General features: G+C 43.4%; 1 protein-coding gene across 1 annotated transcript in view; it reads left to right on the top strand.

The window, feature by feature from the left end:
- Positions 1-1,875: 1,875 nt before the first annotated feature.
- The window catches only part of UBA2 (ubiquitin like modifier activating enzyme 2), a 41,804-nt gene continuing 29,934 nt past the window's right edge, over positions 1,876-13,745 (top strand). The window contains exons 1-6 of the mRNA XM_037729825.1: positions 1,876-2,081; positions 4,417-4,500; positions 6,280-6,350; positions 7,756-7,820; positions 9,622-9,722; positions 12,653-12,774. Of these exons, the coding sequence (XP_037585753.1) occupies positions 1,944-2,081; positions 4,417-4,500; positions 6,280-6,350; positions 7,756-7,820; positions 9,622-9,722; positions 12,653-12,774 (581 nt within the window). The 5' untranslated portion in view covers positions 1,876-1,943. The remainder of the gene's footprint in view (positions 2,082-4,416; positions 4,501-6,279; positions 6,351-7,755; positions 7,821-9,621; positions 9,723-12,652; positions 12,775-13,745) is intronic.

The raw sequence follows: 13,745 nt of genomic DNA, 5'->3' as shown, positions 1-13,745 counted from the left end.
GTCTCCTGGGTTCAGGCAATTCTCCTGCCTCAGCCTCCTGAGTAGCTGGGATTACAGGCACGCGCCACCATGCCCAGCTAATTTTTTGTATTTTTAGTAGAGACGGGGTTTCACCTTGTTGACCAGGATGGTCTCGATCTCTTGACCTTGTGATCCACCCGCCTCGGCCTCCCAAAGTGCTGGGATTACAGGCTTGAGCCACCGCGCCCGGCCAGCACTTGTTTTTTCTAATTTTTATTCCCATGATAACCATCCCTCTAGCTAATATATATTTTTTTAATCAGTGATAACTGCTACAGGACAGTTTCCTAGAAGTGGAATGAATAAGTCAAAAGTTGTGCACAATTTTAGGTTTTGTTTTTTTGCCAAGACAGGGTCTTGCTCTCCCTCTCAGGCTGGAGTGCAGTATTGAGGTCATAGCTCACCGCATCCTCAACCTTCCAGGCTCACGTGATCCTCCTGCCTTAGCCTCCTGAGTAGCTTGGGACTACAAATGCCAGCCACCAGGCCCTCTAGAGAAGTTTTGCTTTGGAATTCTTACCTGGAGTATGGGAGTGGTTGCTTCTCAATCCCTTAATAAGCGTTATTTATTTTTTCCTTCTACCAGTTTAGTAGGTGGAGTGCAGTGGTGCAAACCCCACCTCCTGGGTTCAGGCAATTCTCCTGCCTCACCCTCCTGAGTAGTTGGGACTAAAGGCTTGTGCCACCATGCCACCATGCCACCACGCCTGGCTGCTTTTTTTTTTTTTTTTTTTTTTTTGGGACGGTCTCCCTCTGTTGCCCAGGCTGGAGTGCAGTGGTGCGATCTTGGCTCACTGCAACCTCTGCCTCCTGGGTTCAAACAATTCTCCTGCCTTAGCCTCCTGAGTAAGTGAGAGTACAGGCACGCTCCACCACGCCCAGCTAATTTTTGTATTTTTAGTAGAGATGGTGTTTCACCATGCTGGTCAGGCTGGTCTTGGAACTCCTGACGTCGTCATCTGCCCGCCTTAGCCTCCCATTGGAACTACAGGCGTGAGCCACTGCACCCGGCTCGTGAAAATCTTAATACCATTGTGAATGGTTTACAATTTTTTTTGAGACGGAGTCTCGCTCTGTTGCCCAGGCTGTAGTGCTGTGGCACAATCTTGGCTCACTGCAACCTCAGCCTCCCGGGTTCAAGCCATTCCACTGGCTCAGCCTCCTAAGTAGCTGGGATTACAGACGCATGCCACCACGCCCAGCTAATTTTTGTATTTGTAGTAGAGACGGGGTTTCACCATGTTGGTCAGGCAGGTCTCGAACTCCTGACCTCATGATCCGCCCGCCTAGGCGCCTCAAAGTGTTCGGATTACAGGCGTGAGCCACTGCGCCTGGTGGTTTACATTTTTTATTTTTATTTTTATTTTTATTTTAGATAGAGTGTAGATCTTTTGCCCAGGCTGGAAAGCAGTTGCGCGATCTTGGCTCACTCTAACCTCCACTTCCAGGGTTCAAACGATTCTTGCATGGTTTATATTTTGATAGGCTTATTGATCATATTATCCAATTATTTGTGAGTTTCCTGTTCACATCCTTTGCCTATATTTTTTGGGGGGTGACCCTTGTTAATTTGTAAGAGCTCTTTATGTATAGGCGTATCAGTTTTCTAACAGTACAGAAGTCTTGGCTGGGAGTTGAAACCCCAGGTTAGAAGGCGATCCTTGGACTTTTTCGGCCTGATGGCAAGCCTGTGCTGGTGTAGGAATAACACAGCCGGCCTCAGTGGGAGGTCGCCAGGTTTGAAGATCAGGCCCGCCCCTGGAGCATTCAGTGCTGCCGGGTCTGGCCCTCCGGACCCCGCCTGTGACTGCTGGAGGCCACAGTGCGCAGGAGCGGAAGCCAGGCTGCCCTTCCCCCACTCGCTTCCGGCCGAGGCTCGGTTCTCCCGCCTCCGCCTCTGCCGCGCTCGTGGTTGTCCCGCCATGGCACTGTCGCGGGGCCTGCCCCGGGAGCTGGCTGAGGCGGTGGCCGGGGGCCGAGTGCTGGTGGTGGGCGCGGGCGGCATTGGCTGCGAGCTCCTCAAGAACCTCGTGCTCACCGGCTTCTCCCACATCGACCTGGTGAGGCCCGGGCGCGCGCGGTTGAATGGCGGGCTGTGGTGCGGGGGCCGGGGTTCGGGGGTTCTGGAACTCTCGTGGCTCTGAGGCTTGGGGCCCCTAGCCCAGGACCGAAGTTGCGGGGCGGGGGCAAGCTGAAAGGCCCGGGTTGTGTGGCCTCTCGCGGGAGGGGACTGTTCTTTGGGGACTGGGCGGGCGTCTGCTCGCTGGGCCGGCTTCGGACGCCGAGGAGGCCGCGTGCCCCCGCCTCCCCGGCAGCGCCAATGTGTGGCGCTTCTAGGGCGTGAAGCCGCCTTGTATCCTCGCTTCAAAACAAATCCCCAGCTGCTAGGGGATACGGAAGAGGACGGAGTCCCTCGCGGATATCGTAACTTTAATTTGGAGGTCGCCCTCCTAGCTCTGAAGTAACGACCCAGGGCGGAGGGTGGTGGTGATAGCGACCAACGCGTCCCGAGCACTGGTCGCGAGCTGGTGTACACACAGAACGCGCTCCATCTTCACATCACCCGAGGACTGCAAACGCTGTTTCCACCGTGCTTTATTTTTAACAGATGAGGAAAGGGAGACGCAGTGGGGTTGAGTAACTTACCCTGGGTCACGGAGCGAGTGGCAAGGCTCCCGCAGGCTGCGTGACTGTCATTGCTCTCGCAGTAGATGGTACACTCGCTTGTTTCATTAAAGACTTTAGGATTGTGCCCTTTGCATTGGTGTACACTGACAAGAAGCCAGTGTTATTTTGCATCAAGTTGTTCCTACTAATGCAAACTTTATTTAGAGATTGGAGATGCTACCTGGCCCTTGGGTGTGAGTTGAAAGTGTTTTAAGGGCCAGTGGAAACATGGAATGAACAAAAAAGTAGAGCTGGCCTACTGAATCATTGTTTCTTTCCTTTATATATTATATATTTAAGCATAAATTAGATCACATTGAAAACATGACACTTTTTTTAACCATGTGTAAAAGTTTCCTTTCACAGTTCTCAGGTTAATAGTAAAGGAAATTGTGTATGGATGAAGACGAATTAAGGGAGGCAGCAAAAATTCAGTAAATGTTAGCCATGTATCATTCAAGAAAAAGAACACAACTAGGGGAACATAGGGAAACCCCCGTCTCTACAAAAAAAAAAAAAAAAAAGAGCTGGGTATGGTGGCATGCACCTGTGGTCCCAGCTACCCAGGAAGCTGTGCCTGGAGGATCGCTTGAGCCTGGGAGGTCGACGCTGCAGTGAACTGTCTTTGCACCACTTCACTTCAGCCTGGGCGACAGAGTGAGACCCTGTCTCAAAAAAAAACGAAGAAAAAGAACACAGCACAGTTAAATTTAATATTTTGTATTTGATAGAGTAATTAGATTGATAGAGAAATACTTTTTTGTTTTTTGAGACAGGTTCTCACTCTGTCACCTCGGCGGGTGTGCAGTGGCACGATCTCAGCTCACTGCAACCCCTGCCTACCACGCTCCAGTGGTCCTCTCACCTCAGCCTCCCAAGCAGCTGTGACTACAGGCATGCGCCACCATGCCCGCTAATTTTAATTGTTCTATTTCTTGTAGCCACCAGGGTCTCAACTATGTTGCGTAGACTGGACTTGAATGCCTGGCTCGATCCATTTTCTCACATTGTCTCCCAAAGTGTTGGGATTGTAGGTGTGAGCCACCACTCCTGGCCCAGAGAAATATTATTTTCAGTTAGTGTTTACCTCGACAGCCCATATATATTTTTTTCTTCGGTTTTTTTGTTTGTTTGTTTGTTTGTTTTTTGAGACAGAGTTTCGCATTTGTTACCCAGGCTGGAGTGCAATGGTGCGATCTTGGCTCACTGCAACCTCCGCCTCCTGGGTTCAAGCGATTCTCCTGTCTCAGCCTCCTGAGTAGCTGGGATTGTAGGCATTCACCACCACGCACGGCTAATTTTGTATTTTTTGCTAGAGACAGGGTTTCTCTATGTTGGCCAGGCTGGTCTCGAACTCCCAACCTCAGGTGATCTGCCCACCTTGGCCTCACAAAGTGCTGGGATTACAGGTGTGAGCCACCAAGCTTGGTCAACAGCACATATATTTTTAATAAATTTACGTGTATTTTTATGGCATATGATTAAACAAAAAATGCCATCCTTTTCAAAGTATTTTTGAGAAGATTATCTCTGACATTAAATCTAGATTTTTACGTGCGTTAAATTATTCTTTATCAGTTTAATAATTTTGGTATGGCGGATTCGAAAAATGTTTTCTCCACTAGTGTAGCAAATATCAAAGGTTCTGGATTATAGGTGCTGAGGGTAGTGATACAGCTTAAACATACCAGAACTTTTGTCATTTATCTGGGGTTTATGCATTTGTAGATTGATCTGGATACTATTGATGTCAGCAACCTCAACAGACAGTTTTTGTTTCAAAAGAAACATGTTGGAAGATCAAAGGCACAGGTAACTATATTTCTCATACCATTTCTATAATTCTTTGATGGAGCTTCTGTTTGTGATACCAGATTAATTCTACCTGTCCTGTAGGAGGGAAAAAATGGGCTGAGGGATTGTGAAGGATAAAAATATATCAAGTAAAGGACTAAAGATTAAACCCTCCTTTTTTGGTCTAAAAAGGAAATCATCCATGAATGGTGTGACTTTCATGGCCTTTTCATATTTAAGTTTCTAATGGTTACTTAGTATGCACTTCATATTCCTTCACCCCCTAGAGGTTGACTACTGCTGTGTTTGGGGGCTAGAGGAGCTACAGCCTATGCTGCTGTCCTCGTTGAAACAAGACAGTTTCCCCTGACCTTTGTTTAGTTTTTTAAATGTCCCTTGGTGATTCAGAGTCTCCCCCCGACCCCCATGGAGTCTTGCTCTGTCCCCTAAGCTGGATTGCAGTGGCGTGATCTCGGCTCACTGCAGTCTCTGCCTCCTGGGCTCAAGTTATTCTCCTGCCTCAGCCTCCCGAGTAGCTGGGATTACAGGTGTGCGCCACCACGTCTGGCTAATTTTTTGTATCCTTAGTAGAGACAGGGTTTCACCATGTTGACCAGGCTGGTCTCAAACTCCTGACCTGCCTCAGCCTCCCAAAGTGCTGGGATTACTGGTGTGAGCCACCATGGGCCCGGCTGATTCAGAGTCTTCTTTTTTGTGTGTGTGATGGAATTTCAATATTGTTGCTCAGGCTGGAGTGCAATGGCTCTATCTCCGCTCACCGCAACCTCCGCCTCCGCCTCGTGGGCCCAAGTGATTCTCCTGCCTCAGCTTCCTGAGTTGCTAGAATTGCAGGCATGCGCCACCAAGCCCAGCTAATTTTTTGTGTTTTCCTTTTTTTTAGTAGAGGCGGGGTTTCTCTGTGTTGGTCAGGCTGGTCTCAAGCTCCCAACCTCAGGTGATCTGCCCGCCTTGGCCTCCCAGACTGCTGAGATTACAGCCATGAGGCACTGTGCCCGGCTGTTTCAGAGTCTTAAAACATCTTTTCCCTTTGCCTGTCTTTCAGCCTGTTTGGCAACCCTCCACTTGTTTTTCCTTTTCATCTTTTGGCTTCCTTCTCCAGGAGTACTTTCCTAAACCTTTTATACTAAGTCAGGTTGGCATTTCTCATAACAACTTTTACTTTTCCTATCATTTTCTGGTTTTTGTTTGTTTGTTTGAGATAGAGTCTCTGTCACCCAGGCTGGAATTGCAGTGATATGGTGGTCATGGCTCACTGCAGCCTGGAACTCCTGACCACAAGGGATCCTCCCACCTTGATCTCCCAAGTGCTGGGATTACAGGCATGAGCTACCATGCCTGGCCTTTTCTTATCATTTTAATGTCATTTATCATCACAGTTCATAAATTTACCTGGATGGCTATTTGATTAATGTCTCTATTGCTCGACATGTACATTATATAGTTCCTGGTACATACAAGATGCGCAGTAAATACTTTAAGTGAGTGAACGAATGATACTTGGTTACTTCATGTTGTATATTTGCTGAAGCTTGCCATTCATGTAGAAGTGTGTTTGGTGGTACATGGGTCAGTGGGGGTGGTCTTGTTATAAGTATAGGGTATAAAATGTGTGTAGCTTAATCCTAATGCAATTTTGTCACATTTTTGGACTTATTTGGTGTTTAATATGAATAAGGTACTATGTAAGTAGATAAACAACAGCATTGTGGCTTCCAGAAGCAGGTTTCAGATAGGAACAGAAAAGTTGTAGTAATTCAGTGTTGTTTATTTTTCCAGGTTGCCAAGGAAAGTGTACTGCAGTTTTACCCGAAAGCTAATATCGTTGCCTACCATGACAGCATCATGAAGTATGCTCTAACGATTACATTGCAAAGTTGTGTAAAGTATAAGGGTTTTGTAAGACAAATATATAAGCTCAAAGTCATTCAGCTTTTTAAAAATGATTTTTCTAGAATTATTAAATAGTTGTAATTTCTGCTCACAAAATAGCATTCTTTTTACCAGTTCATAAATACATGGTTTGAATGATTTAGATAAGCAGTGAGATATTTTAATACTTTTAATAAGTAGGTTACTTGGAAATTTATAAAGACCTTATATTCTTGCCTTAAGTAAGAAGATACTTTATGAAATATCCTTATTTATGATGATGCAGACTTTTCTAAAGTGTTTGCCTTTTTCTGTTTAAAAGGTTCCTTCCCAGGCCGGGCGCGGTGGCTCACGCCTGTAATCCCAGCACTTTGGGAGGCTGAGGCGGGCGGATCACAAGGTCAAGAGATCAAGACCATCCTGGCCAACACGGTGAAACCCCGTCTCTACTAAGAATACAAAAGTTAGCTGGGCGTGGTGTTACATACCTGTAGTCCTAGCTACTTGGGAAGCTGAGGCAAGAGAATCCATTGAACCCAGGAGGCAGAGGCTGCGGTGAGCCAGGATCGCACCACTGCACGCCATCCTGGCAACACAGCAAGACTCTGTCTCAAAAAAAAAAAAAGTTCCCTCCCAAAATAATCTGTTTATTAGAACTCTGACTTCTGTAGTATAACACTTGGAATTGTGGTAGGGCAGTAGTATTGACAGTACATAAATATATTCATCTCACTAAAGAGAAATAGAGTAAATATATAATTTAGGAGGTGTTGGAGCAAAGGAACTGTGGGCCGAAATTGTCCGTTATTTATGGTAGTTTAGCTCACAAGTAAATGGTATTAAAAATAATCCTTATTTGAGGTACTTATACTGTCTCAGGGCATTTGTGTCTCCAGCTTGTTTTTTAATGACTGAATGTTTACTCTCTGAACCTGCCTATAGCCCTGTAACCTCCTTACCCTATGTTGCTTTCCCAGTGCTGCTAAAAGCAGAGACCCTAGGGGCCTGAACCTTGCCTGATCCTTATCATGTGAAGTGAAGCCAGAGGCCAGGCAGATCCTGGGAATGTGTTCTTGATGTGTTCCCAGGCACTCGCTGCCCAAAGAAGGCCTAGCGGGACTAGTAGAAGTCATGCCATCTTTCTGCCAGTTTGAGATCCTTCTCTTGTGCCCTAGGTAGCGGGCCAAAAATGATAGGAATTTGAGAGAAATAATTTCTTTAATATCTGCTTATGTTTGGAAACAGTCAAACCTTAACTATTTATATGGCATATAATCCTAATATCAGTTTTGTTTACGCTTATGCTTTTTCAGAACTGTTTATTATATTGCAAAGATCATGTGGAAGGCCAGTTTTGGTGACCTTTTTTATTTTGTTTTGTAGCCCTGACTATAATGTGGAATTTTTTCGGCAGTTTATATTGGTTATGAATGCTTTAGATAACAGAGGTGAGATTATTTTAATACTTTCAATTTCTCAGTATTTCCTGTTCCCCATATCAAATTGGTTTACAAATTTAATATTTATTAAGACTATTTACTTGTGATTTAGAAATTAAAAGATGGAATGGAAGTGATCATGTTTTAAGCTCCCCCACTGATGGCAGTTTTATATAGAAATGACTTATTCCAGGTGGGAATTTAGCTATCATATTCTCTGCATTTCTTCCAAAAGGTAGAAACAAAATTGAATTGAAAAGCTCTGAAAAAGTGTTACTGTGGCTGGGCACAGTGGCTCATGCCTTTGATCCCAGCACTTTGAGAGACCGAGGCAGGAGGATCACTTGAGGTCAGGAGTTCAAGACCAGCCTGGCCAACACGGTGAAACCTCGTCTCTACCAAAAAACACAAAAATTAGTCAGTGTGGTGGCATGTGCCTGTAGTCCCAGCTTCTTCAAAGGCTGACGTGGGAGAATGGCTTGAACCCAGGAGGCAGAGGTTGCAGTGGGCCTAGATCACACCACCGCACTCCAGCATTGGTAACAGAGTTCAATCCTGTTTGGAAAAAAAAAGTATGACTGGAGGGTGGGGTGGAAATGCTTCGGTGATATTTTTGCCTGTAATTACTTGAACATGTAAAAGTATATCTGTCAAGTGAATTTGCAACAAGCTGGGCAAGAAATACCAAAACAAAAAAACAGAAGGAAAAGTCAAAATTACTTTCATATATATATATTTTTTCTTTTTTTTTTTTCTTTTATATATTTTTTAAGGCTGGTGGAGGGGTCTCACTGTTGCCCAGGCTAGAGTGCAGTAGTGTGATCATAACTCACTACAGCCTTCAGATGGGCTCAGGTAATATTCTTGCCTCAGCTCCGCAGTAGCTGAGACTACAGTCATGCGCCACCACACCCAGCTAAATTTTTTTATTTTTTTTGTGGAGATGAAGTCTTGCTTTGTTGCCCAGGCTGGTCTGGAACTCCTGGCTTCAAGCAGTCCTCTCATCTCAGACTCTGAAAATGTTGAGATTATGGGGGTGAGCCACTGCTCCCAGCGTGGAATTACTCTCTTAACCTGACTCATCTTTTTTCCTAAACTACTTTAACAGTTCCAAGCTGGTATTCTACACTCTGCCTTCACTTCTATTGTATGTTATCAGATAATTATATTAGAATAATGGTGAGTTAAGGAACACCTTGAAGCAATGTTTTCTGTAAGGTACAGAAATAGAAGAGAAAGATGGCACTGTGGATTTTTAAAATCATGTGTTTCTGTGGGTGCTTTTTCTGGGGTAAATTTGTGATATAAATTCTATTTGTTTGATATTTTGCTAAATGAATGTCGCTTAAATGTCTATAATTAACAGTTGTATTACTTTGGCCCTATCCATAAGAAAATTGTACGACTGGGTGCGGTGGCTCACACCTGTAATCCCAGCACTTTGGGAGGCCAAGGCGGGCATATCACAAAGTGAGGAGATCAAGACCATGCTGGCCAACATGGTGAAACCCTGTCTCTACTAAAAATACAAAAAAATACATATTAGTTGGGCATGGTGGTGCATGTCTGTAGTCCCAGCTACTTGGGAGGCTGAGGCAGGAGAATTGCTTGAACCCAGGAGGTGGAGATTGTGCCACTGCACTACAGCCTGGGCAACAGTGTGAGACTCTGTCTCAAAAAAAAAAAAAAAAGAAAAGAAAAAAAATTGTACAAAAAATGAAGTCAATATGATAGTTTTGGGTCTGTGCCATACTAATTAAAGATAACTAATTTGATTTTTCAAAAACTCATACTGTTTTTTTACTTCCAGCTGCTCGAAACCATGTTAATAGAATGTGCCTGGCAGCTGATGTTCCTCTTATTGAAAGTGGAACTGCTGGGTATCTTGGACAAGTAACTACTATCAAAAAGGTAAAGAAAAGTTTAATTTTTGTTTAATTTCCCAAATATTTATTTGGAAACTAGGAGGGGGAGGAAATAAACTTTGTTTTTATATAAAATGAGCAGATGGATATCCAAAATGTAAGGATTTTTATGCTCATATAAAACTTAGGATTCTATAAAGGTGCCTAAAAGACTATGGGTAAGGAAATCTTTCAGCTCTGCCATTTTGTTTCAATTAACCTGTGTAAATGAATCCTTAGACTGGTAAGTGTGATCTACCAGGCATCAAAAATTTCTTTTTGTTGGCTGGGTACGGTGGCTCACACCTGTAATCCAAACACTTTGGGAGGCTGAGGCAGGTGGAATACCTGAGGTCAGGAGTTCAAGACCAGCCTGGCCAACATGGTGAAATCTAGTCTCTACTGAAAATACAAAAAATTAGGCGCAGTGGTGTGCACCTGTAGTCCTAGCTACTTGGGAGGTTGAGGCAGGAGAATTGCTTGAGCCCAGGAGGTAGAGCTTGCAGTGAGCTGAGATTGTGCCATTACACTTTAGCCTGGGCAATGAGAGTGAAACTCTATCTCAAAAAAAAATTCTATTGTCTAAAAGAGTCTGGGTTTATAGAGTGGAAGGGAACTTTGAAAACTTTTTAGGGGTGGCTCACACCTGTAATCCAAACACTTTGGAGGCCAAAGCAGGCGGATCACTGAGATCGGGAGTTCAAGACCAGCCTGACCAACATGATGAAACCCTGTCTTTTTAAAAAAAAAAAAAAAAAAAACTTTTTAGGGGTATATTTGTGAAGTATTTCAAACATTTAAATACAACTAGAGAATAATAGAGCAAAATACCTGTGTGTTCATACCTCAGTTTTTAAAACCTCAGCACAGCTTCATTTGCTGTACAGATCTTTCTTCTTACAGTTCAAGATCATGAGGTCAAGAGATCGAGACCATCCTGGTCAACATGGTGAAACCCCGTCTCTACTAAAAATACAAAACATTAGCTGGGCATGGTGGTGCGTGCCTGTAATCCCAGCTACTCAGGAGGTTGAGGCAGGAGAATTGCCTGAACCCAGGAGGCGGAGGTTGTGGTGAGCCGAGATCACGCCATTGCACTCCAGCCTGGGTAACAAGAGTGAAACTCCGTCTCAAAAAAAAAAAAGAAATTAAATATCGTAGATACATTTGAGGAATTGTTTTCCACGTTTTAAAACTATAGAAAGAGAATTATACCATACTTAACATTTGCTGGTTGTCTCTTAATATTTTTTTGGCAGCTTATCCATGTTAGAAATTTGGCTTTATTTGTTTTAACTGTTAAATGTTATTCTTGGAACCTTATTCAATACCATTCTGCAAAAGACCATTATGTATGTCAGTATGTATTAGATTGTTAAATAAGTGCAGGCCTTCAGTATCTATTGACAGATCAAGGCGGAAGTTCTCTGTCTGCATTGCAATATGAGTCTCATGACTGCATGTCGTGTGCCTACCCTCAAGAAAGCATATTGGATGATTCATCAGAAATGGTGTTTTGAAGAAAACTAAGTCTGCTGCAATTTATGTTAAAATAGTATTTTGCTCGCGCCTTAGGAAGGAAAAAAAACAGTATTTGACAGTTTTGGCTGCTCTGAGTTATGATCACACCACTACACTCCAACCTGGGTGATAGAGTGAGATCTTGTCTTTATTTTATTATTTATTTTAAAAAATATTTTGAGATGGAGTTTTACTCTTGTCGCCCAGGCTGGAGTGCAGTGGCACAGTCTCGGGTCATTGCAACCTCCACCTCCCAAGTTCAGGCCATTCTTATGCCTCAGCCTCCTGAGTAGCTGAGATTACAGACAGGTACTGCTACACCTGGCTAATTTTGTGTTTTTACTAGAAATGAGGTTTCACCATGTTAGCCAGGCTGGTCTCGAACTTCTGACCTCAAGTGAGAGATCCTGTCTTTTAAAAAAAAGACTGAAGTTAGGAATATCTGAGATGATGAAAGATTATTCATTTGATAGTTTTGAAAAGTTGTCTCAGGTGTCATAAACTTCTTCAAAGGCATAAATTCCTTAAATTATAACTTAAAATTTGGATGTATATCAATAAAATGGGCTGGGTGCAGTGGCTTACGCCTGTAATCCCAATACTTTGGGAGGCCGAAGTGGGCAGATCCATGAAGTCAGGAGTTCAAGACCAGCCTGGCCAACGTCGTGAAACCCCATGTCTACTAAAAATAAAAAAAAATTAGCCAGGCTTGATGGCAGACACCTGTAATCCCAGCTATTCAAGAGGCTGAGGCAGGAGAATGGCTTGAATCTGGGAGGCAGAGGTTGCAGTGAACCAAGATCACACCACTGCACTCCAGCCTGGACAACAGAGCGAGACTCCGTCTCCCTCCCAAAAAAAGTATATCAATAAAATGAAGAGTATATGGTTTAGTAATACATAGGATTTTTCTGCGTACGTAGTTATATCTTGAAATTAACGTTTAGTTTAATTTACAGGGGATTACAAGGATATGGTTAATATTCACCAGACCCACTTAGTTTTGCTCAAAAAAAAAAAGAAAAAAATGCAAGGATATGGCTGTGAATATTTAAATAACATTTACAACTTTCAGAAGTAATTTGTTGGAAAGCTGCTGTTTGTCTTTCCAGTAGTTTTTCTGTTTAGTGCAATCAAGGTAAACTCAGGTGTAATAATTTTTATTTGGCTTGTAAATCTTGTTCGTTGAGCCAGGCGTTGGAGTCCTGGCACAGCCTTAGCTGTGACTTGGTAGATTCAGTTAGCTTTTGTGTTAGTTTATCGTAAAATAGGGATTTTGGAGTCACTAATACTTTAAAATTTCTTGACAACATAAAACCTAGTTGGAATATAGATGAATGAGTGTTTATATTACCTTATAATGTTGAGAAACTACCATAATGGAGTAACTATTTTTCTCATACTCTGACTTCGTAGGGTGTGACTGAGTGTTATGAATGTCATCCTAAGCCAACCCAGAGAACCTTTCCTGGCTGTACAATTCGTAACACACCTTCAGAACCTATACATTGCATCGTTTGGGCAAAGTACTTGTTCAAGTAAGAGCGTGTATATTTCTTGGCATGCTTTTCGGTACTGGTGATGGAAAATGGAGTTGTTTTTATTTAATTTTCTTGAAGAGATTGAACTTAGGATGTTTAAATAGGGTGAAGGGACGCTTTAGTAGATTTCTTGTAGTATTTTTTAGGTTAAATTCAGCCAGCTTGGCACGGTGGCTCACACCTGTAATCCCAGCACTTTGGGAGGCTGAGGTGGTCGGACCACCTGAGGTCAGGAGTTCGAGACCAGCATGGCCAACCCCCCGCCCCGTCTCTACTAAAAAATATAAAAATTAGCTGCACATGGTGGTGCCCCTATAATCTCAGCTACTCAGGAGACTGAGCCATGAGAACCACTTGAACCTGGAAGGTAGAGGTTGAAGTGAGTGGAGATGGCACTACCGCACTCCCGCCTGGGGGACAGCTTGAGACTCTGTCTCCAAAAAAGAAAAACATTAACTAACTCAAAAGGAAATAGAAAGCCTGAATATAGCACTCTACCTTAGAGAAACATAATAGTTTAAATTCTTCTAAATAATGCACCAGACCTGTGTGATTTTTAGATTCATTTCATTAAACTTGCAGAGAGTATATTATAATATTTGCTAAAATCTCCCCAAGGAATTTTTAAAAGGGAATACAACTTAGCTCATGTTATGAGGCTAGCAAATGTTTTTGATAGCAAAACCTGTCAAGGTCATTATGGCATAAGAAAAAATTGCTAGTCAGTCTCACACATAAATAATAGATGCAAAAATCCTATATAAAATATTAGCATATGGGGCCAGACGCGATGGATTACACCTGTAATCCCAGCACTTTGGGAGGCTGAGGTGGGTGGATCACCCAAGGTCAGGAGTTTGAGGCCAGCCTGGCCAACGTGGCAAAACTCCATCTCTACTAAAAATACAAAAATTAGCTGGATGTGGTGGCGGGTGCCTGTAATCCCGGCTACTCAGGAGGCTGAGGCA

Source organism: Cebus imitator, unplaced genomic scaffold, assembly GCF_001604975.1.
Source record: "Cebus imitator isolate Cc_AM_T3 unplaced genomic scaffold, Cebus_imitator-1.0 Scaffold318, whole genome shotgun sequence".
In the NCBI taxonomy this organism is placed as follows: domain Eukaryota; kingdom Metazoa; phylum Chordata; class Mammalia; order Primates; family Cebidae; genus Cebus; species Cebus imitator.
Note: the sequence above shows the minus strand (reverse complement) of the source record. Positions and strands in the feature narration are given on the sequence as shown.